Source organism: Notamacropus eugenii, chromosome 7 (assembly GCF_028372415.1).
Source record: "Notamacropus eugenii isolate mMacEug1 chromosome 7, mMacEug1.pri_v2, whole genome shotgun sequence".
NCBI classification, from domain to species: Eukaryota; Metazoa; Chordata; class Mammalia; order Diprotodontia; family Macropodidae; genus Notamacropus; species Notamacropus eugenii.
This window is the reverse complement of record NC_092878.1, coordinates 170,361,682-170,387,750: the sequence shown is the minus strand read 5'-3', so window position 1 is coordinate 170,387,750 and position 26,069 is coordinate 170,361,682. Positions and strand designations below refer to the sequence as shown.

General features: G+C 39.0%; 1 protein-coding gene across 1 annotated transcript in view; it reads right to left on the bottom strand.

Annotated features, from left to right (window-relative positions):
- SGCZ (sarcoglycan zeta) overlaps positions 1-26,069 on the bottom strand; it is a 125,815-nt gene that overhangs the window by 50,905 nt on the left and 48,841 nt on the right. The window contains exon 2 of the mRNA XM_072622373.1: positions 15,332-15,433. Within this exon, the coding sequence (XP_072478474.1) occupies positions 15,332-15,433 (102 nt within the window). The remainder of the gene's footprint in view (positions 1-15,331; positions 15,434-26,069) is intronic.

Here is a 26,069-nt window from a genome sequence, read left to right as displayed (position 1 = left end):
CATAAAACAAAGGCTTATCTTTTTAAACACTTGTATTCTTCAGGTGATGCTATTTGCTTGAGTAACATGAACTACTACGGTCTCTAAGACTTAAGATCAAAGGTCACAAAGGTGAGTGGGAACAATTCAGCATCTGATCAATAAAAATTCCTTAGGAAAGTGACATAAAATAACAAGTTAGAGAGCTGCATGAGCACCATGGAGTAGAGCGGTCTTATCACAAGAGTGAGAAATTAGAGATAGATTATCCATGTGTTTCACCAACAGCGAGGCAAGTAACCTAAAAGGTCCCACATTGTAGGGTCTCTTCTGCTCTCCAAGGTTCTTGGGGGAGAATGAAAGTAAAAGAAACACATGATGGGAAAATGAGGATGGGTTAAGATCTTGGCTAATAGATGACTCCATCTATTCACAGTGATCAGACCATAGATTTGTGGGAGGATCCAAGTAAAGAACAATCCAGAACAACTTTATAGCTCAAAGATGAGAGGTGGGCTCCTAGCCAAAGCACAATTCATTCCATCTCAATAGTGCTAAAATTTAGACCAAGTATTCTAAAAAGGCAATATTTGCCAAAGGGTCATGAAAAACATACATAGTAAGTACTATTTCTAAGGGAGCAAAGTTCTTTCAGAACAACTTGTAGAGAGTTTTCCTTGTTTCAAGTCGAAGGGTGTGCATAGGTTGGTTGAGCACTGACTGAATCAAAAGCTGCTAAATTTATTATGACATCTACTGACAAGCATGTATAGCCACGAAGACTAATCGATAAATAAATAAATGTTTCTTAAGAATTGTGTCAGGAGCTGTGATGGACAACAGAGATATCAAGATATAAATGAAATAGTCCCTCATGTCTAGGAATTTACATTAAAATTACAGATGTTTAGCATCCATTTCCTTCCTTAAAAATTGTTATAAGAGAGGTATAGGAATATTCCAAAAGACTTTGGTGGAAGGAAAAACAAATGTATTAATAATGACCATGAATATAAATAATATTATCTTATCCATATGTTTTAGGGGAGTAGCAGAATGGATTAAAGAGTAAAACTCAGCAATTTCTTTCATATAAAAAACTCTCCCTTAAAAATATAAAAATCCATAAAGAATTAAAATGAAAGGTTGGAGTAGAATTCACTTCTATTTAACTCAATTAAAAAGAACTATATTGGTATGGTGTCATTCAAGGTAACAAAAACAAATACATGTAGTTGAGGTAGATAATAAACCTATATTATGTTTATAGCTATCCAAGATGATAAGTCAATATTGCTGTTAAATCTCCATATGAACTGAATGGCATGACTTTTAAGTACCCCATATAAAAAGTACTGAATTACAAGAAAACTGATATAGTAAGAAAACAACTGCTGGACACTTCATTAACTCTTTTTCAGACTTAGCTAAATCTAATTCAAATATAAGCAATAAAGAAATTAAGAATCTCAACAGAAGATTGGAGGGGAGACCTACATACTCAAAGATATATAAACGTTGGTGATTAATGAAAGGGAATCAAAGAATATATACATATATATCAACAGCATGAAATACCTTTGAAAATAAACAAAAACCATCTCTTAGTGAGTGTAAAGGACTCAAAAATGAATGTGGAAAGATATCCTGAGCAGACCATAAGTCAGTGGGAATTGCAGTCTTTAAGGATAATGGAAGAAAGCTTTATAATTTAAATGTAGGATAAATGCTGCCATTAATGGTCAAACTTTAGGCATTTAATAGGTACTTACTATGTGCTAACCACTAGGAATACAAAACCATAAAGAAAATAGCCGCTATATTCCAGGAGCATATAGTTTTCCCTTAAAAAGATAACTTTCCATTCATCCTAAAAGATAAGCATCATATTACAGAAAAAAATTAATTCCAATAAAAGAAAAAATACGCTTAGACACACCCAATTTTAAAGTATGTAATTTAGTTTTTATTTTCTTTTTAAAAATATTTTTACATAATAATAATAGCTGATATTTATATACTGCTTTTAATTTAATTTAATGACTTACAATTATTATCTCATTTGATCCTTACAAATAGCCTGGGAGGTGGGTGATATTATTATCCTCATTATATAGAGGAGGAAACTGAGGCAAAAAAGGTCAAGAGACTTACCCAGAGTGATATAGGTAGTAAGTGTCTGATGTTTTTTGGACCCTCTTGGCTTAGAGTGATTATCAGTAGTAACTGTTTCTCTTTCCCTTCCAGTTTGATTTAGTTATTTTTTTCTTTTACCCATTAAAGGGCCCATTCCCTGACTACTTCTTAAAGAGGCCTATTCAGTGAATAGGCATTACCTCATTCTAAGTGAGTACCCAAAAAGGACTTAGTCTAAAAGTCTCCCTTTGCATTCCGGGCTGTCTCCAGTCATCCCAATGAATATCTGGTCACTGGATCCAGATGGCTCAGGAGGAGAAAGTGAGATTGGTGACCTTGTACAGCACTCCCTCACTCAAAACAAAATCAAGTGCAAGCCATGTTATCACTTCTCTGATGTCATGGCCTTCTTGAAAAATGAAGGACAAAAGCAACAACAAGTCTGACACTGGATTTGAAATTACTTATTTTTGACTCCAGGCTTGGTGCTCTACTCACTGTGCCACTTAGCTGTCTCTTAAGTACAGAGACTTCGTTATTTGTTTTCCAGTTCAAAATTCTCTCCTTTCCCTATTATCTCTCTCATTCACTGAAAAGGCAAGAAAAACAAAACCTATTACAAATTTGTGCATTCATGCAAAATAAATTTCTTCATTAGCTATAGTCCAAGAAAAAAGCAAGGAAAAGCAAGAAAGAGAAGAAAATATGCTCCTCTTTGCACTTTGAGTCCAGCATCTATCTATGTGGAGGTGGGTAGCATGTTTTATAATGAATCCTTTGGAACTCAGGTGAGTCAGTAATTCTTTCAAAGTTGGTTATCTTTACAATTGCTATTATGTAGATTGTGCTACTAGTTCTGCTTACTTCACTTTGCATCAGTTTGTACAAGTTTTCCAAGGTCTGCTTGAAATCATTTTCATCATTTCTTATAGCACAATGGTGTTCCATTACATTCATACACTATAGCTTGTTCAGACATTCCCCAATTTATGAGTTTTCCAGTTTCCAATTCAGTTTCCAATTCTTTGTTACCACACAAAAAATGGTAACTATAATTTTTTTTTTGTAAATATGAGTCCCTTTTCTCTTTCTAATCTGGGCTGTAGACATTGTAGCAGTGTTGCAGGGTCAAAGAGTATGCATAATTTTGTAGACTGTGCCTCATTTCTTATAGAGACCTATTCACTGAATGGGCATTACCTCACTTAAAGTGAGAATAGGAAAAGACCTTAGCCTAAAAGAGTCACAGTTCCATATTGTTCCCCAGAATGATCGGACCAGTTCACAGCTCCACCCAAAGTGTATTAATATGCCTATATTCCTATAGCCACTCCAACATTTGTCATATCAGCCAATCATAAGGGTGTGGGGTGGTACCTCAGAGGTTGTCTCAATTTACATTTTTGTAACTATTAAGGATTTAGAGCATTTAGGCCTGAGTTTTCAGCATACCTAATTTTAAAAAAGATAAAATGAAATACTAATGCATTGAGAACACACACACACAAAAAGAGAATCAGAAATAATGCAATGTCTCAAAACAAATACCAAGTGGAAATACTGACTGAAAATTAATGAACAAAGACAACTGAAAGACAAAGATTTACCAGATAATAAAAACTCACAGCTGTTTTAAAAGGCCAATTAAATAGGGTTGTTTTTTTTTTTTTAAGGAGATAAGAAAGATTTCCAAAATGTAAAGGAAAGTGACAGTGAGGATATTGACTACAAAGCAAATAGAAATAAAGAAAAAAATGTAATACCCAGTTGTATTCCAGCAAAACTGAAAGTATAACTAAGTAGATGAGCATTTACCAAATGGAATATATTGACTGAAAAATAGGAACTAAGAAACACAGAATAATCACAATACATCAAAACATAAACCATGGTTTTCATCAATAGAAATGAAATAAGCCACAAGTAAATCCCTAAATGGGTAAGGGGCTCTAAGTCAAATGGAATTATAGGGGATTTCCTCTTGGCTTTTCTGATTTTTGTTTTGTTTTTGGTGAAGAAGAAAAGGAATAAATAACTTTTCCAGACTATGTCTATGAAATCAAATATTATCTTGACACTCACAGCATGGAGGAATCAAGTCAAGAGAGGAAACTGTAGACCTAAAGATCCCTAACTAATACAAAATATTGACATGTCAACAAAGAGGCTAAAGTAATCTAGATCAAAAGGTTCGTCTGGCCATATAAGATTTATAGCAGGAATGCAAAGCTGGATAACATCAGCAAAAAGGTTCTGTTTGCTTTTTATTAGACCCATAATTTCATTGGTGTATGAACCCCACATGAAGACATTCCAGGTGCCAGTGCAGACTTTTGATTGTTCTGCAAGTTTAAATGTGGCATGGAAAATGAGAGGTTGTAGGACTTGCCCAGGATCATACAGCTAGTATATGTCAGACACGTGATTTGAACCCAGTTCTTCTGGATCCTAAGGCCAACACTTCATCCATTTTACTAGGCATCTCTTATTGAGGAGTTATAAATGTAACAAAGCATATGAATAATAAACATAGTCAAATCGTATTATCATTGAACACAGAATAGTCTTTGTCTATATCAAGCAACAAGCACTGATTATGGCTGGAGACTATAGTCATGTTTTCTTTCCTTGTCTAAATAGCAACTACTATCACATTTCTTGCCAATAGGGGCACTGGAGAAATCTTTCTTGATTTAACATACTGACAGCTCTGAGTTCTGTCACTTGCTGCCAAGGGACAGGCTTCCAGTCAAACCCTCTGTTCATGGATTAAACACTGAGAACCAAACACATCTCAGGATTTAGTTACTTTCCACTCCAGTACATTGCAGGGCACCCAGATCAAATGAAATATTTGATAATCTGCTGATTATGGATAGGGTTTATTTTGTGTAGTGATCAAAGATAAACCTGGATGCTAATGGTAATCTTCTAAAAAGATATCTTTATTCATTTTCTCACTGTATCCCAATGGTTACTTAGAGATGTTGCCTCTAATTGATAAGCAAAGCTCCTGTTTAGTATCATAAGGCTAGAATATCTACTATCATCCATCCATCTATCTATCTATCTATCTATCTATCTATCTATCTATCTATCTATCTATCTATCTATCTATCTATTCATTTTTAGAGAGAAGCCATATTTTAATGGAAAGAAAATTGGAGAAGAGACAAAGCCTCCAAATCCAGTGCAGGTTCTGTTAGTCAGGAGTGCTGTAACTGCTGGTTAGTCCCTTCTCCTTTTTAGATCTCACCTAATCAGTGAAGGTATTGCACTACGTGATCTGACAGGACCATTTCAGTGCTGAAATGCTATGAATTTGCAAAATTATGTAAAGTGGTTTGTAGTGTAAAGAGCATACCAAGAGGTTAATAGAAAGGTTACGGTTAGGGAGTGCTGGGAATGAAGCAAATATAGTGAATTAGCCAATACAGAGTCATGGTATGGGAAAGGGTTTAAGAAATCATTATGTATAACTCTGACCAAGACAAGACTCCCCATCTAAAGGACACTTGTGGTTTTTTAAATAGATGAATCATTACTTAATTTGATTTGTAAAAAAATAAAGAAAACGAAATTGTTAGGATCAAAGAGCAAAAAGGTGACTTCATGACCAATGAAGAAGAAATCAATTGTTAGAAATTGTTTTGCTCAATTATATGCCAATAAAATCACTAACCAAATGAAATGAATATTTACAAAATATGAAATTTCTACATTAACAAAATAAGAAAGAGAAAATGGAAATAATCCACCCCTAGAACAAAAACTTGTACAAGACATAAATGAATTCCCAGAGGGGGGAAACACAGGACCAGATAGGTTTTGAAGCAAATTCTAGTAAACATTTGAAGAGCAAGTAATTTCAGCACTACAAAACTTGTTTGAAAAAAAATAAGAAACGAATGAGTCCCACCAAATTCCTTCTATCTTACAAATATAGTCTTGATATCTACATCAGGGAAACCCAAAGCAGAGAAATAAAACTATAGATTGGTATCACTATTGAATGTAATGCACAAATGCTGAGTAAAATATTAGCAAGGAGACTACCTTAACATATCTCAATGATTACTAATATGATCAAATTAGATTTACACCAATAATGTGGAGTTGCTCCAATATTAGGAAAAAAACCCCAGAAACCTAATTGACCATATTAATAGTGACAACCATAAAAATTAACAGATGCATAGAAAGCTTTTGACAAGTTACCAATTCTATTTAAAAAATTAGAAAGAATAGGAATAAATGAATTTTGACTTTTGACCCATCAATACAACTCCTGGGTTTGTAGTCATAAGGGATCAAAGAAAGAGGAGGAAAAAAAACATAGAAAAAAATATAGCATCTCTTTTTGCAGTAGAAAAGATTTACAAACTATTAATTGGGGGAATGGTTGAACAAGCATATTAATGTGATGGAATGCACTTATAAGAAATAATGAAGGGAATAATTTCTGAGAAATGTGGAAAGACAGTGAATTGAACAGAAACAGAAGGACATTTAGTGCAGTAACAATAATATTGGAAAGGCAAACAACTTTGAAAAACTTAAAAACTCTGATTAATGCAATGAACATGATTCCAGTGATCAGTAATGAAGTATGCTACTTATCTCTTGACAGAAAGGAGATTAAGAGGGAAGACTCAGGCTTACACACATGCACAGACACCCCCCTCCCCTGTTCCACTTGCACATGGTCAATGTCTGAATCTTGTTTTTTTGACTACACGTTTGTAACAGGGGTTTTGTTTTTCTAGTTTTCTCAGTTTGGGGGGGAAGAGGAGGGGAAGGAAAAGGGATCAAAAACAGATTTTAATTGTTTGGAAAACTAAAATAAAATACAGTGTCACACTGAAAAGAGAAACTTCACAGTAGGATGATCATAGAACATTTCTAATGACACATAAAGATGTCCAGGGAAGACTCATGAAACCTGCTGTCCAGAGCTGAGTGGGCAGTCAACTAGAGTGTTATTGGTCATTTTTTTTTATAGGTGTGATGTTCATTGGAAACATTTTGTCTCAAGTCAGCATTAGATGGAATTGGACAACAGTCTCAGTGCATACTTGTCTCCACCGCCTCATGGACCTGGAAGGAATTTGGAATCTACACTGGGATTCAGATGGGATTTGAATCTTGTTTGTGGGTGTCATTCTCTCTCCATTCCATTTCTCTCCAGGGTCATAGTAATACCAGCACCTTTGTCAATCATTTTGGTTCATTTCACCAAAACAGAATGGGTTAGAAGAAACTGTCAAGGTAGCCACTTAGGTAGTGATACCTAACTTTAAAAAAAAATCAGGTGGATTGGGAGCAATCATTTTGTATTTCTCACAGAAAGGAGATATTTGGTAGCACTTTTTGGGACTGAATTGAACTGAACTGAATTGACAGCTTGAAACTGGGATGATCTTTACTTGTCCAGTGTGTACTTCTCTCAGTCTCACTCTGCCCTGTCCAGCACAGTAGAACTCTCTTATGTTCCTCACCCCTGTGAGCAGGAAGAAGGATATGGGCAAATAGTAGGAGTCTGCATTAAATAGAAATGAGGTGAGTGGATCAGTCAGTGATCAATCAAGAAACATTTCTTATGCATCTACTTTGGGTCAAGCACTGTGCTAAGTATTAGGGATATAAAAAGGAGGCAAGAGCCAGTCTCTGCCCTCAAGAGACTTATAATCAAATAGACAAGCAATATGTTAACACATATACGAAAGCAAACTAAATACAGATTAAGAGGGAATGACTAACAGAAGTTAAGAGGGGCTGGGGAAGGCTTCCTGTAGAAGGTGAGATTTTAGCTGGAATTTAAAGAAAGCCGTGGGAGTGTCAGTAGTCAGAGCAAAGGAGAGAGAGCATTCTCTGGAAGACTGCCAGAGTGAATGAGTGGAGCTGAGAGATGGTTCGGGCTTGTAGGAAGAACAGCCAGGAGACTGGGGCACTGGATTTACAGTACGTGAAAGAGAGTAAAATGTAAGAAGACTGGAATGGTAGGACAGACAAGTGATAAGAGGTTTTTGTGCCTAGCAGAGGATTTTGTATTTGATTCTGGAGGCAATAGGGAGCCACTGGAGTTTATTGAACAGGGAAATAACATGATCTGACCTACATTTTTGGAAAATCCCTTTAGTGACTGATTGGAGAATGGACTGGAAATTGAAGAGACTCCACGCAAGCACACTGCTCACCACCCCCTCCCCCCACCTTAGCTGTTAGAGTCGTTCAGGTGTGAGGTGACACGGACCTGGGCCAGAATGGTGGTATTATGAGATGAGAGAAGGGGGCATATTGGACAGATGTTACAAAGGGGAAATCACTGGGCCTTGGCAGCAGCTTGGATATAGAGGCTGAGAGATGGAGAAGAAGCTGTGATGGCTCCAGATCTGAGAGACTGAGAGAACCGTGTTGACCTCTACAGTAACGGGAAATGTAGGAGGACAGAAGATCTAAGGGAAAGTGTAATGATTCCAATTTTAGACACACTAAGTGTAGGATTTCTACTGGAAATCCAGTTTGAGATGATGGAAAGTTATCTGGAGATGCAAGATTTTGAGTCAGCAGAGATATAGGAGCATCATTAGTATACATATGATGCTTAAAAGCCTGGGAGCTTATGAGATCACCAAGTAAAGCAGTTTAGAGGGAAAAGAGGAGAGGTCCCATGACAGAATCCTGTGGGACACCTACGGTTAGAAGGCATGATCAGAGAGAATACAGCAAAGGAGACAGAGAATTCCCATTCATAGGAGAAAAACCAGGAGAGAGGGTGTCCTGGAAACCTAGAGAAGAGAGAGTATTAAGGAGGAGAGAATGCTCAACAATGGCAAAGGATACAGAGGTGTCAAGGAAAATGAGGATTAAGAAAAAGTCATCAGACTTGACAACTAAGAGATCCTTAGTAACTTTAGAGAGAGTTTTGGGGGGATGGTAAGGTTGGAAGGCAGATTGTAAGGGGCTGTTGTTCATCCTTCATTTTAGAAGAAGACTGATGACATCATGTATGATGTCTTGACTTGTTTATGAATTGGTTTTAAGTGAGATAGAACTGCCCAGTCATCAGCCTCACTCTTTCTTCCAGAGTCATTGAAGTCTACTGGCAGGACAAAAGTCAGGATGACTAGTGATGACTCAAGATGCAGTGGATTACCTTAACATCTTCCATGTCTGGCCAAGCTCTAAGTGCTCCACAGTGCATGTTTCAGCCACCTTCATGGCATTGGAACAAATTGTTCTCATCTGCCCATTCTGCTGGGGAAGTTTTCACTTGATGGTGGAGGGAGGAGTAGTATCTCTGGTGTGAGGGCTGCCAAGCCCTTTTTAGGTCTGTTTATCTACCTTTAGTGTCCACCTTCACCCAACTCTCACCTTGACTCCAAGAAGCTGTAGCATGTGCTGTGGCCACACCCTGGTCAAACTGTCTTGGGAGATGGACCAAACCAGGATGAAGGTAACCTGAAAGCTTGAAACCCATCAGTGAGTTAGGGGGATATTTACCCTGAAGCACATGAAGAGTGTAAGTGATTGAGAAGAAAGTGAAAGAAGTAGAGGCACCTATTGGAGGTGGCCATTTTGAGGAGTTTAGTCACAAAGAAAAGAAGAGATATGGGACAATCATTAGTGGGGATGGTAAGGTCAAGTGAGGAAACATGGGCATGTTTGCAGACAGGAAATGAGCCAATATATGAGGAGAGATTGAAAATAAGTGCAACAGTGGGGCTGACAGAGGGGACAGTCTGGCGGAGGTGATGAGATGGAATGGGATCACTTCAAGCAGCCACAGGGCAAGCCTTGGTAAGCAGGGAGCCCACTTCATTTGGTGCTCCAAATACAAATGAAGATGAACTATTGACTGCAGGAGCTATAAAATAAAAACCCAAGCATATGGGTCCAGCTATTTGTAAGCCTGTAGCTGAAAATCATGGAAACCCAGAACATTTATAGGATGGGAGTTTCTTGTGAATGTACCCCTTGCTCAGAATGTGATCACAAGAGCAAAGTGAACTTTCTTACTGATTGGAATTATGTGCTGTGTCCCAAGGCTGTCCACATATATATCCAACACAGACAGGGGATCTGTCCTTGTCTTGTTCTCATTCCTCATCTCTTCTTCTTTGGATCCCTGTTTCCCCTCAAGACTCAGCTCAGGTGCCGTTAGTTATGGGGGAAGAGAATAAATATTTATTAAGTACCACTATGTGCTAGGCAATGTACACACAGGCCTTTCCTGTTGTCCCTAGTTGTTAATGTTCTCCTCCCATATTCCTTTGCAGATAAGTATTTTATGTATGGTTTACTTGGTGCATTCTTTGTTTTCTCTTAGCTAGGTCTCACCCACTCCAAGCAGAATCTAAATTCCCTGAGTTGGATTTTAAAGTTATTTGTGGATGATATAATAGCGAAAAATTCCAAACCAAGCAAACTAAAACAACAATAAGAAAAACAAAAACAAAACCCCTAAAGACCCTTGACCTAATTATGGCTAATGAGTGGGACATGTATTGTTTGTGCCGGTAAGACTCATTGTAAAGAAGAATATGGAAATTCGAAGCAAATTCCAAAGCTCTTTGGACACGGAGAAATTCTAAATCAATCCTAAGTTTGGATAGATGGGAAACCTGATGAAGTGGGGTCATGAGCAGGCACCAGATAGAGACAATTGCCTTGATTGCTGTGAGAGTGCCACTGTGGCCCATGTGCCAAAGGTAAAAGAGATCAGACACAGATCTTCCTCATGCTGAAGTTAATTTTAGTATCATACAGTGTGGTAGCCAATAAATCTTCTTAGGTCAATCAACTGTCGGCAGCTCATCCACCAACACGCTATTGTGAGAACAACCCTGGGGATGTTGTGGTTTGAAAGAGATGAGTGATTAGGAGGAGAAGGCACCTTACAACTCATAGGCAGGACTCATCAATCACAAGGCTGCAATTCCTTACACACTGATTGCATGCCTAATGCCAGTGCCCTCTTATCTACACATCCATTGATGCATAGCCCGGATCCAAGGAGTCATGGAAATACAAAACCTCCAAATTAGCATGACTTCCACATCTCCAGAATGCCAAAGATGTTTCTACTGCAGCAGAGGCACAAAATCTCTTGACTGTGTTTGATTTCAAATCTAATATAGTGTGTAAAGAATTACTGTTAGGTTTTATCTTTTGGAAAAAGAGAAACATTTACATTAAACTTTTTGACTGCTGGTTTAAAATGGCCTGTGATAAAATACAAATGTTAATCATTCTAAAACTCTGAACACTGACAAACTCAGAACGGCAATAATCTTTTCTAGCATGGTGCTTGGCACATAGATAATACTGAATAATGAGTTTTCATTCATTCATTTGTTCATTCAACCACAGGGCAGCTTTGATGCCCAGGGCAGTGCGTATATCCAGGTGTGTGTATTTTTCAGAATCATACACAAGTTGACAAGGGAAGACTGTCTTCTTCATAAGTGCCATCCTTGACCTTATATGGTTCCCCTTGCCAAGATCCAGGTTTGGATTTTCAAGAGACAAGATTCATACTTATAGTTGAGGCCTGAGGGGACCTAAAACACCAAGCCCAGCGAAGATGCCTGGAGTGGTGAGGATTTTAAAATTTGCTTTGCCTTGTTTTGCTATTCATGGAGAAGACAGGCTTGATCATCATTTTCACTCGTGTTGGAGGAGACTTAGCAGACTGAGTATTTAAAAGATTTTGCGACTGTGAAAAAAAGAGCTTTACATAAAATGTGACATTGTCTCAGTACCATTCTCTGTAAATTCTTTCCACTAGGACTCACTTGGGGGAGGGGGAGGTCACACTCATCTGCCTCTCTTCCCCCATAACTGACAGGGATAACGTAGCTCATAATTTCTCCCCAGCTCCCTCTCTCGGCACGGGTGTCTCATGTTGCTATGGACAGGACCCTGGGGAATAGGCTTTTAGCAACCTCACCCACAGCCTCACAGGGAAAGTAGAAGGACCATGTGGACTTCCCTCATGATTCTGTGAGAAGTGAATGCTGGAAATGTCCAAGGGAGTCCCAAGTAGGGAGGAAGATGGGCATGATGGCACAGGCAAATTAAGAAGTAGAGAATGAAGACAATGAAATATAGTGACCTCATAAAACAGCTGGAAAGGGGTAGAAAGAAGAAAAATTCCCAAAGTAGGAAGGGAAGAATTTTGAACAATTAAGTAAGTTGAGTCAAATTTTATTGGTCCTAGGCCTGAACACAAGGGATATCTGCCAATTGGAATCTTGAAGTAAAAGGAAGACATTCTAGACAGGCAGGTTAGAGAGAGAATAGAGGTATATTCTGAGAAGACCAAAAAAAAGTTAAACACATGGATGTATGAGCCACAATGAAGGAATGGTCATGTGAGCCAAAGGGTCATAGAAGTTGAATATCAAATGACCCCTATTGGTCATAGGCTGACAATGAGCTGGAAATCTTGCCATACCCCTCTTCCCCTTCCAATGTTAATGAATCCATTTCACCTCAGCTTACCAGGGGTAGTCATGGTCCCTTCCTCCCAGGGATGCTATGAAGGATCAGGATGATAAGAGTTAAAGAGGAATGAGAAAAAAAAAAAAAGTTTTGTTGACACTTTAAATACAAGTATCATCCTGGATTGAGGCTAAGGGAAGAGAACGCATGTGAGAAATGAAACACATGTGGGAATGTGGTCAGAGGAGAATAAGATGAGTCAACTGCCAGGTGGATCCCATTTAGATTAATTCATATAAGACAGTTTGTAGATTGTTTAGGGGTAGAGAAAGGATTAAATAGGCTAAATATGGGACCAAAGGAGCCACTGGATTACCACATGCTATCAGTACACATACATAGCATGTGAAGTAGGACAGAACATTGTCCCCTGTCCAATAATACAGAGTAGGAAAGGGTAAAGAATTGTATGAAGTGTTCATGGAGAAAGGAGGCATGACTATGTGAATAGAGAAATGGAAAAACAATTCAGAGGTAAGTGTGTGTGTATATGTGTGTGTGTGTGTGTGTGTGTGTGTTTGTATATGTGCATGGAAACAGTAAGGAAACACCAGTGCCAAGTTTACTGTAGATGGTACTTAGAAAGCAATAAAAGGAAGAATAGTACAAGAGAGAGGAAGTCAAAGAAAACTGAGGGAAAGAGAAGAAGCAAAATGTAAGTAATACAAGAGGAAAACAACAAAGACAATTCAAAAGAATACTTGCAGAACATAAAATTACATAGATACAGCAAAAGCACAATTTAAAATCAGAAAATATAACATAAAGAGCAGAGTAACAGAAGTACAATGAGATCTATCCCATCAAGTTCTGAGAGAAAAGAAAGAGGATTGATATTTTAGGGCCAGGAATTAGTCATGATTTGTCTTTCTATCTGTAGTGTCCAGATTGTGTTATGTATAGAGAGATACTTAAAAATGGCTGCTGGATTGCACTGAATAGTATAAATATAAAGCATGTTGCTCGTGAATTGTGTATCCACTTGGGCAAGGAGAATTAAAGAAGCAGGCTTCAGAGATATAAATAACGCAGATATTGGAACAAGATACTTGGTAGGTTTACAGATGTCACTTGGAATGTGTATGTTGAGGAGGGAGGGATTCAGAAATTAATATACTTGCTCCCTGAGGGGAAAAAATCTACTTAAAAACACAGAGAACAAGTCAGATTGGTCTCAATGGGACTTAATTATGTGAGGTTGATCATACAAACAGTTAATTTCACAGAAATAATTGTGAGCACTTGGTATTATAAATCAGCTAACATCTATTGAACATAAACTATTGTATCACAAGGATTGTGTCTGGCTCTGGGGATACACTGATATAAACAGGAATCCATTTCCTTAAAGTGCATATGTTCAGTACTGAGCATCCACAACACATCCCAAAGATGTAAATTCCAAGAGTACACAATGTAATGTTAAGAGGGAGAATGTGGTCTTTGAGGAATATAGGAAATGCCAAACTCAGTGGAGGATGGAGCAGCCAGCCCAGAACCTTTTGTTAAAGTCACACCAGATCCATTACAGTACAGCTTTCATCTCAGGCTGACTGGTTTGGACAAAACTAGTCATTCTCCAACTCCATGGATCTGGGCACTGTCTATACAATATCCAAAATCGTTCAGGTGCACCTGTCTGTGTCTGTTTCTGTGTTGTTGTTTTTTTAAGACAGATTTCCACATGAGGAGATTTAACTCTCTGTTACAAGGGTCAGGACTCTACTGAATAGCAATAATCTTTCCCTCTTTTCTCCCTGATCTTTGTATTCCTGTACTTGGGAGGCAAACTGAAGAGCATGAACTCTATACAAGAAGATAGAAATCTAACTGGTGTATCCAGAGTAGTGATCGATAAATACAAGGGAGTTTGAACAGAGGGAGTTCTCATCGGTGGAACATGCTAATGAATGGCACTATGAGGGTTCTGTTAGCATGTTCACACTCAGAAGCTTGTTTGTTAGGGGGGAGGAAAGAAGTGTGGCAGGAGAAACTTATCTCTGTATTGATTGATTTTTAGCATATAAACTCCTAGGTATCAGGGATTTTTTTTCCACTCTTTGGATTTGTCTCCTCAACATGTAAGGTAGTGTCTGGCACATAGTAGGTGCTTATTCAGTATTTGCTGGTTGATTGTTCATTTTTAAAAATTAATTATCTTCAGTGTCTCTTGTAGAAAGAGGATGCCTATTAAAGCCCCAATCATAGTCTACCAGGATAAAACTCACTAATTTGCTCACTGCAATGTACTTGGAAGAATCTGTGTCCTAGAAATTACCCTGGGCCTCACATCCCCTTCTTTTTTTGGTCCCTCAATCACACATTCCCATGCTTAGGGCAGCCACTGACTAAGTTTAAGTAGGTCCTTAATCATAGTTTATTGACTGACTGACACATCTAGCCCCTAACAACACAACAAGAAGAGAGGATTAGTTATTCCCTCTCTAAAAAGTCGATTTTGTCCAGTTGAGACACATGAAGTTTTTCCAGTGTTATACTTTCACCTAATGGCAATTCAACACAATTGAATGCAACACGCATTTTTTTTTAACACTGATGACATGCAAGGCACCATGCTATCAGAAAACCACTGTACATATTAGAAGAGCTTGGGAAAGTCATCTTTGCTATTAAATAACAACAAAACCCAAACTAGTAAATAATTCTAACTACCTGCGAGAGGAAGGCACAGCTGTGACCGCATACATACCTTTCTGGAATGGATTTCTTTCACATACAATGGAAGTAGAAATTCAGATATACCTTCAAGTCGGATTCCTTCCTTGGTGACTCTCAGATTCCCCATCCCATCCTATAAGCAATGAAATATATTTCACTTTTAGCGATGACTACAGAATGAATATCCATCAACACAATTGCATGATAGTGGAAAGAAAGCATGGGGCTCAGATAATTCAGGAAAGGATTAAGAGGAAAGAACAAATTCACTGAATGCAAAATAGGGCATATTTCACATCTAGATGGAGAATTCTAGGGAAAAGTACACAGGATCAGTGGACCTGGGACATTTGCAAGTCTCCATCGAGGATACAGCTATGTGATACAACTATAGAAACATCAGGTAAATCAGGTAATGATAATTGCCACCCAATCAAATGAGGAGATTTAAAAAAAAAATCTAAAACATAGACATAATCTTTTATGTAGGTAGCTAGGTGGTAAGGTGGATAGAACGTTAGACTTGTACTTAGGAAGGCCTGGCCTGAAGTTCTGCCTCACATATTTATTATCTGTGTAACCTGAGACAACTCATTTAAACTCTTGTCCTCAGTTTGGCTGTAAAATTAGGGGTTGGATTCAATACTATTTAAGTTTCCTTCCAGTTCTAAGTCTCTGATCCACAGCTGCTGTGAGTGTTATGTGGGAGGAACAACAAGAAATATCATTTGGCTGGACCAAAGGCTATAAGGAAGAGAATAGCATAGAAAAGGGGTAGACATAGTCAATCAGTCAGTCAGTCAGTCAATATTTGTTAAGCATCTACTATGTGCTGTTGAAGCCAGACTGTGAAGGGCTTTAAATGTCAAGCTGAGTAGTTTGTATTTTATCCTAAAAGTAATAGAGAACCACTGGAGTTTAATGATTTTGGAGAGGGGGTTGACATGATCTTTGCTTTAAGAACATCACTTGGGTAGATGTGGGGAGATATGGGGGAGAGAGGAAGAGAAGAGAAGAGAAGAGAAGAGAAGAGAAGAGAAGAGAAGAGAAGAGAAGAGAAGAGAAGAGAAGAAAAGAAAAGAGAAAAGAAGAGAGAAGAGAACAGGAGAGGAAAGATTTCAGGCTGGCATAAAAATTAGGAGGCTTGTGCAATTTGTTGTTGTTCAGCCACTTAAGTTGTGTTTGACTCTTCGGGACCCTATTGGGTCAAGGTATTTGGCAAAGATACCAGAGTGGTTTGTCATTTCCTTCTCCAGGTCATTTTATAGATGAGGAAACTGAGGCAAACAGAGTTAAGTGACTTGTCCAGGAGCACATAACTAATAAGTCTGAGGCTGGATTTGAACTCAGGTCTTCCTAACTCCAAGCCTGGTGCTCTATGTACTATGCCACTTAATTATCCATGTACAATAGGCCAGACAAATAGTGAGGCCTTGAACTAGGGTCATATTTGAGTAGTGAGAAAAGAATAGAATGTAAAAAAAAAAATGCTGCCAAAGTAAGATCAAGTAGGATCAAGAGTTGGCAATAGCCTGGATATGTGGAGTGAGAGAGTGATAATTGAAAAATAAATCCAAAGCTGTCAAGCTGGAAGACTGAAAACACAGCGGTTCCCTTGACCAGGGAGAGGAGTATAAAAGGAGGGATGTTTCTGGGGGAAATAATGAGTCGTATTTCAGACACACTGAGTAAGAATCCTGCAGGATATCCAGCTCAAAATGCCCAATGTAGGAGATGCAGGACTGGAGTTCCAGAGAGAGACTAGGGTTGGACAAAGGATCCTGCAGTCATGTGTCTAGCGATCGTGACTGCGTCCATGAAACTGATGTGGCTAAAGACAAAAGGCACATCTGGAGTTCCAGGAGGGCATGAGATGTAGAGGAGAGAAAAGGGAATTCCTGTAAATGACTTCTCTTTCCTCAGGAAAGCACAAGGTGAGGTTCTCCACTGAGAATGTCTTGGGAGGCTTTGCTGCGGGAAATTGAGGAAAGAAGACACAACAGATGCAGTGGAGAATGAGAGAGGGTCTCCATTCAGTTGGTGTGGGGCTGAAATATCTCCTCCCTGAGGGTTACCTAAGTGAGCACATGAAGCCCAAGCAGTTTCCAGTGTGTGATGACTCTAATGCCTTAAAGATGTGTGTTGTGTGGTTGCCATGGAAGTGCTTCATCTTTGACCACTTTCACTCTCCTCTGTTTCTGTCTCTGACATCACACATAATAACACACAATAATAACAAGTCCCCTGATGACAGAGCTGAGTGGTTTACAAAGTCATCTCCTGACCAGTCCCCCCCCCCCCCCCCAGTCCCCATGAGGGAGATGGCAGGATGGTGTCATTTTTCAGTTTTGGCAAGATGAGGAAAGTGGCTCAGAGGGCAGAAGGGGAATGCCTAAAGTCACCCAGCAACAAAGAGACAGGAGATTCAATCATGACCCTCTGGAGAACCACAGAAAAGCAGAACAAAAGTTGATTTTGAACAAAAATTTCTTCAGAAGGATGGATCTAATGCTTCCAAAATCACAAATGTGATATTGTGTATATGTGGGTCTGAGATAAAATCACTGAGTTGCTTTGATTTGTATTTCTCTTATGACTAATGATATTTTCAAGTGGTTGTTTGCAATTCTTTTTTGATAACTGCTTTTCACATCCTTTGGTAACTTTTCCTTTAGACAATGATTTTTAGTGTTATGTATTTTTATTATTTCTCTGTATTAGAAAACATACCCAAATTTAATATATTTTTCCCAATTAAAAACACTATTATTCTTATTTGATTTTGTTCAGGGAAAGAATTTTTAAATTCATTTTTCTCAATTTTTAATTCTCTTCCTCCATCTCTCTTTCTCTCATCTGTTTCAAAGGCAAGAAAACACAAAACCCATTGAAATATGGATAGTCAATGCAAAGACATTTCAATTTCATGGAATCAAATTATCTGTTTCATTCTTTGTGATCCTCTCCATTCCAAATTCAGTTAGGGTTGGGTTAGAGTTAATAATTATGTGCCCTAGCCATGGCTGTGAAAGGTAATTGATGTTGTTCTTTTCTCTTTCCATTCCTTTTATATTGTGATTTTTGAATGTAGTATTTGGCCTGTGACTGATGCAATAAACAAAAGACATGTCGACAGAAAACATATCCAAGTTTGGTGATATCCTTGAATGTGACTTTGATTAATTCTGGAAGGCTGAAGTTGGAAGAAAAATAATGTATCTCCTATTGTGAGAGTGACATGGAAGCAGAAGGTTAGGTTGGGGTGCTGGAGAGGCACTTCTTGGTGCAGGGTGCTCCTCCAACTACCCTCTGCCCAACTGGGCATCAGGACCTTTTATACCCTTGTTGCATGAGAAAGCAATCAGATTATGGGGGACCTGAGAGGTTACTAAAAGCATAGAGTGAAAGTTCTTGAAGCTAAGAATATACCAAACCTAGACACTTCCTTCTTTTGCCTTTCTCTTCATTCTGGGAAATGGTACAGTGTCTCATTAAGTGCTCAACTCAATATAATTCTATCTCTTGCTTTTTTATGGGAGGGAGAGAGCTAAGATGTGGACAAATGGAATCTACCTCTATAAACAGCAATGTGAACTGCTTGCTAATTCCTACTTCAGCAAAATGTTGAACCTCCCCAAATTGTTGCTCACTGCATTGTCATTACTATCACACTATTTGCACGGATCAAGTGAAAATTTAGGGGCAATGAATCTTTTCTTTTTTTTGGTATGATGAATGCTGTTACAGGTATAGATAAAGTAGTTTGAGCCCTTTAGAAAGACTGGAGACACATGTCTGCTTCAGCATGAACTTAGGGGTAGTGAAGAAAGAAGGGATGACCTTAAAGGAATCCATAAGCTAGAGGGCATGTTATAATCATACACTTAGACTAAAACAAGTTTCCAGTAAATGTCACTGTAAAACATATACGCACACACACAGAGACCCAACAGAGATAAGCCCTTAAAGCAGACATTAGCTGAGCTAACCAGATACTACGTGTTCATACTGCAAGGAACTGGGCTGCCTCTCCTCCAGCTTCCATAATATTCAGATCATGCATTTATTTTATTCTCATTGTGATATATGGTGTAAGCAGTTCTAAACCTAATTCTTGGCAAACTTCTTTCCTGTTTTTTCAGCAATTGTTGTCAACTAGGGAATCCTTGTATAAGTTAATTATGTCCTCAAGTTTATTGAATACTGAATTATTCATTGGAATTGTTTCTGATCCATCTTTATTCATTCTGTTCAATGGATTTATTTTGTCTATTTCTTCACCAGTACTAAATGGCTTTAGAGTAGAACTGGAAGTCTAGTGGTTTGATTTCTCTTTCATTCCTACTTTTACTCATTGTTTTCCTTGAGATCCTATGTCATTTGTTATTTCAAATGAATTTCATTACTCTTTTGGTCTAGGACAATAGAGTACACCCTTAGTAGTTTGATCAGCATAACACTAAACCTATAAATTATTTTGGTAAATTGCCAATTTATTATAGCTATAGAGCCTGACGATGAGAACTCATAATTTAAATCATTCTTTATTTCTTTAAAGAGTGATTTGTAAGTGACTCCATATAGGTCTTGCTTATGCCTTCACAGATTGACATTTTTTAGTAATTTTTGAATGGGATTTCCCTTTCTACTATTTCCTTCTGGATTTTGTTGTTCCCGTATAAAAATGCTGGGGATTTTTATAAACTAATTGGTATGTTGCTAAATAAATGTCCCCAATTATTTCCTTCCTTATTCTCTAGGAATACTGAAATAAACAATTATGTTGTCAGGAACGAGGGAAAATTTTAGCTTTTTGATTATGCAAATTAATTTCTTTCTTTTGTCTTATTGCTATTGCTAACATTGACCCCATGCCAAATACCATTTTTCAGACTTTTGTCTGCACTAAAATGGATGATTGTTGTCCTTTGTCTTCAAAGAAGACCAAAATGACATCACCATGGTAAAGTGAAATTTCAATGTGTCCAACTGTGGCTAATCAGACCAATACGAGCTCAGAATGCTCTATCACAAGTTGGGCATATATAGTCTGTGTGAATATTTGGGGTGGATATTCCAAATTTGTGCATCCTGCATTTACTTTGTGCTATCTCAATTCTGCTTTGCTCAAAGACCACAGTACCCTTTCTGATATGGTCACGCCATGCTAAGCAATTCTGTGCCAGTGTCTCCCATGTTGCACAGTCAAATCAAAAGTTCTTGAGAGAGACCTTCTTAAGAACGCACCTGTATCACTTCTTCTGGCCACCATGTGATCACCTGCCCCATGCAAGTTCTCCATAAAACAGTCTTTTTGGCAGACATTCGGACAACATGGCTAGCCCATCAGAGTTGTGCTCTCTGAAGCATAGTTTGAATAGTTGGCAGTTCAGCTTGAGCAAGGACTTCAGCATCTGGTATCTTATCCTGCCAGGTGATCCTCAGAATCTTCCTAAGACAGTTCAAATGGAAGCAATTGATTTTCCTGGTATGGTGTTCGTAGACTGTCCATGTTTCACAAGCATATTACAATGTGGTTAACACAACAGCTCTGTAGACCTTCAGTTTGGTAGTCGGTGTAATACCTCTTCTCTCTCAAACTTTTCTTTGGAGCCTGCTAAGCACTGAACTAGCTCTGGCAATGAGTGTATCAACCTCATTGTCAATGTATACATTTCTGAAAAGTATACTACCAAGGTAAGTGAACTTATCCAAAACATTCAAAACTTCTCCACTTGTTGTAACCGATGGTTCCATATATGGATGGTGTGGTGGTAGCTGATGGAGCACCTGTGTTTTCTTGGTGTTAATTATTAGGCCAAAATTAGCACAGGCAGCAGAGAATAGATCCAGACTTTGTTGCATCTCAGCTTCAGAGGCTGCATTGAGTGCACAATCATCTGCAAACAGAACATCATGCACCAACACTCCCTCCACTTTGGTCTTGGCTTGTAGCCTTTTCAAATCAAAGAATTTGCCATCAGGATGGTAGTTAACCTTGATGCTATGTTCATCTTCATTGAAAGCATTTGTTAACATGGCTGAAAACATCATGCTAAAAAGCATGGGACCAAGCACACAGCCCTTTTTCACTCTATTGGTGACCGGCAAGGCACGAGAGCATTGTCTATCATCCAGAACTCAGACAAACATGCCATCATGAAATTGATGTACAATATTGATGAACTTTTCTGGGCAACCAAACTTTGACATAATTTTCCATAAGCCTTCATGACTAACAGTGTCAAAGACTTTGGTCAGATCCACAGACATTGACCTCTGTTTTGCTCCTGGCATTTCTCCTGGAGTTGTTGATCAGCAAACACCATATTGCCCTTTCTGAAGCCACAATGGCTTTCAGGTATATGACCATCTTCCAGATGAAGGATAAGCCTAATAAGGAGGACTCTAGCAAGAATTTTGCCAGCAATGATTAAGGGGGAGATCCCTCTGTGATTGTCTCAAGACAATCTATTCCCTTTACCTTTATAGAGATGGACAATGGAGGCATCCTTGAACTCCTGGGGGATAACCTCCTCTTACCATATAATCTGGAAAATTTCAGTCAGCTTTTGTATGAGCAATGGTCCTCCTACCTTGTGAATATCAACTGGAACAGAATTAGCACCAGATGCTTTGCCACATGAAAGGAGCCTAATGTTCCTCAAAACCTCTTCTTCAGCTGGAACTTCAGGTAAGGAGGGATTGACTTCAGCCTAAGGTAAATGGTCAATGACCTAAGCATTCATTGATGATGATCTGTGTTCAACCCATCTCTCTAGGATCTTGTCCTTATCACTAATCAATGTGGCATCATCAGCACTGAGTAGTTGTGATGCACCATAGATTTTTGGTCTATAAGTGGGAATCATAAAAGCACTTTGGATTGTTATTATCAGCATAAAACTGAATTTCATCTGCCTTCTTACTGAGCCAGGAATCCTGCATCTCTCTAAACTTTGCTTGTACTTTGCTTTTGATGGAATTAAATGTTGCCTTCTTAGAGGTGGGTGAACTAGTCGGCTAGTAAATCCTGTGGAGTTCTCGTTTTTCAATTAGCAGTTTCTGAATTTTCCTCAAACCATCATTTTCCTCAAACCAATCTGGGTGTTTGTGAGTGTTCTGACCCAGAAGAGCAAATGCAGTGCTGTACACCAAATCTCTGAAAGCTGCCCACTCCTTTTCGGCTCCACTGTTGCCAACTGTGTGTTGGCTCAACTTTTCCTCCAAGTTAGTAACAAACTGTTCACACTCAGAGAAGAGTTCTAATTTGTTGACATTAATTCTTCTAGTAGTCATTTTGCCTTGGGGGTGGCGCTTTTGATGAATGGGAATATTTAGGTTGGAAAGAATAAGTCTATGATCAGTCCAGCACTCAGCATCACACATTGCCTTTTCCACTCTCACATCTCGTCTGTCTCTTCTTACAATCACATAGTCTATTAGATGCCAGTGTTTGCTGAGAGGGTGCATCCATGAAGTTTTATTGCGTTTAGGTAAGTGGAAGACAATGATGGTAATGGGAAGGTCATGTGATGCACAAGTCTTCAGCAGTAAATGACCATAGTTGTTGCTGTTTCCAACTCCATTCCTCCCTAGGACTCCCTCCTGAGTCTGGTAGTCTGAGCCTACTCTATCATTTAAGTTTCCCAGAATTATAAGCTTGTCTTCTTTTGGCACATTGACAATAGTGGTCTCTAGGTCTTCATAAAACTTTTCTTTGCCTTCATCAGGGTTTGTCATGGAGGGAGCATAGGCACTGATGGTGGTGGCATGGCATTTTCCTGTGAGTGGCAATCGCATTGTCATAAGCCTGTCATTCATTCCTTTTGGCAGGCATACCAGCTTGCTGATTAGGTTAGTGCTCCCCTTCACTGTGCCCACTCCAGAAAAAGATGTTTCTAGCTCTAACTTCAGTGAACTGGCCTTCATTTGCCAACTTTGTTTCACTCAGGAAACATCACATTTGGATGTGATACCTGTTGAGTTCTCTTGCAACAAGAGCAGGGCTTTTTTCAGGTCTACTGGATTTTGTGCTGTCCATTAGTGTGCACACGGTCCATTTACCAACGGTGAGTGGAATTATTTTTGTATATGTTTTCATACATTTTATACATTTTTTTTGTGTTCCGACCACATAGTGGGATTTCCCACCTGCCACGTTAATCAGTCCAGGGTTCGGTAAGCAGGCAATGTTTAGGGAACCTTTTCTAACCCCCTTCTTCACACCAAGAGGAGAACAGTGCGATCCTTAAAAAGGTTGCTCAGACAACCAGGGTAGCTGCCGAGTCCCACTGTTGCTTCCAGTGAAAAACGACCCTATGGCCTGGGCTGCCTGTGTGGAGGGTTGTGTCTACAGCTCCCAGTGTATCCGCACCTGCTGCTTCATCAGTTGCCTGTTGCCACAGGATTTTGAGGCGTAATAGTGAAATGATATGAGTGACATCTTTTGATTCGTGAGTAAATTGGATTTAAGTGAGGCAGAGTTGCATGAAATCGTCAGCCTCACTCTCTCCTCCAGAGTCATCGTAGTTCAGTGACAGGACAGACACCTGGAGATGGTTCAGGATGTAGTGGATGATCTTGGCATCTTCAGTGTCTAACCAAGTTCTAAGAACTCCATATCACCTGTTTCATCTGCCTTCATGGCTGTTGGAACAAATTGTTTGTCTCCTCCCATTCTACCAGAGGAAGTCTTCACATGCTTGGGGTAGACACCCTCCTAATTCATAGATGGGTTTGAGAACCCTTGGTTACCCTCAGCCTGGTTTGGCCTGTCTGCTGAAAGGCTCACCAAGGTGTGGCTCCTGTGCATGCTGCAGCTTCTTGGAGCCACAGGTGAGAGTTAGGCAGAACAGGTGGACATGAAAGGTGGACAGAGCCCCAAAAAGGGGCAGCTAGGTGGTGGATAGAGCACCAGTGCAGGAGTCAGGAGAACCTGAGTTTAAATCTCAGACACTTGAAATTCACTAACTGTATGACCTTGGGCAAGTCAATTAACACCAATTGCTTCATCCTGATGAATATCTGGTCACTGGATTCAGATGGCTGTAGAGGAGAAGTGAGACTGGTGACTTGCACAGCCCTCAAAACTTAGTCAAGTGCAAGCCGTGTGAAGGAGATAGTGCATATAAACCGAAGTCCCCATGTGCCAGGCATAGGGTTAGCTGGGAGAGAAAACTACAATTCAGTCACTGATTTCTTGGTGAAGGGAGTTCTAAATGACCCCATGCCTCACCCACGGGGTGCAAGGGTGACTGACTACCACCCAGATTGCCAAACTGGAGTGAATGTTTCATGGGATGAAAGAGCAGGATCTGAAAATATCTCGACATTGGGGCCAATTTATTAGAGATGATTTTAAGATTCTGTATTTGGATTAAAATATAAAGAAAAGAAGGTGCAGTGCCCAGATCGATCTAGAGGAGACAGGAGCAGCAGGACTCCTCATGTGAAAGAGATGCAGTCATTTTTGAACAGACAGGTTCATTATGAGCCAGGGTTATACGGCAAGTGCAATCCCTCATGTCATCTCTGGTGCACTGATAGAAATAGTGTCCACCCAACCTTGGTGGTGGGATAGAGATATGGAATGAGAAAGAATGGTCCTCTGTCGTGGGGGTCAGATAAAATTTGGAGTATTGTTGGCAATTCTTTTCAGTGTTTTAGAAAAGATGTTGAGGAATTGGACACTTTCAGAAAATGGAGGCCAAAATGGTAAAGGGCCCAGATTTCACGTCCTAAGAATTATGGTCAATCAATAAATATTTATTAATCACCTACCATTGACTAGGCACTGTGCTAAGCTCTGGGTTTACAAATATTAAAAGACAGACAGTGCCTTCTCTTAATGAGTTTACAATCTAATGGATTATATAATTTCTTGGTCTGAACAACCTAGGATGGCTAGAGAGAGATGAGAAGAATTGGGGAAATCATTTCTTATGGAAGTGGCAATGGATTTGTTTGGCTGGATCTCCTAAGGGAAAACTGGGGATACAGAATGGCATTTTCAGAGAGCTAGATTGAAGCCCACAACACAATAATAACTTCTCCAAATCATTCTATAGTTGTTGGAAAGTGAAATGAGATAATTTAGAATCTAAGAGCTTCACACTAAAAATGGTTAATTGTTTTATTAATGCAGTACCAACTACAGCACATATGGCCAGTGATATCTAGCCAGCCACAAGTATTACAAAGGATTAGAAATCAGAAGCCTCCTCTAACATCAAATAACAAAGGCGAGCCAGCCAGCTGAGCTAAGCTCCCTACGTGGACGGAGAAGTAGATGTCTCGAAATTATTTTCATAAAATACAGACTGAGGTTTTCAGCATTAACTATAACAAAAAAAGAAAAAAAAAGAAAACCATAAACTCAAAAGAAAATACGTGCTAACCCCTCTTGGAAATTAGGACATTAACACTAAGTCTTCCCCTGGTGGGGCTTCTGTTGATAGGCCCCCCTCTGAAATTTTGCCTTAGTTACTACTAAACCCTGATATAAATCCAAGAAAAAAACACATCTATGTGAAATACACATGTAATATTACTTGGACATTATATAATCTGTCTTCTAAATGACAGACTTTTTTTCCTACAGTTCTTGAAAAAAGGGGTGAAAATACAAAGAGCTCTGATGATTCTATTAGCTTTGGAGGAAAAAAAAGTCCTGTCTGAATGACAGAGGGTTTTTGAGGGGTGCAGTTTTATTCTCTTTACACCCTTTTCACTTGAATCCTGATCTCCTGCCCAAAACCACTACTGTT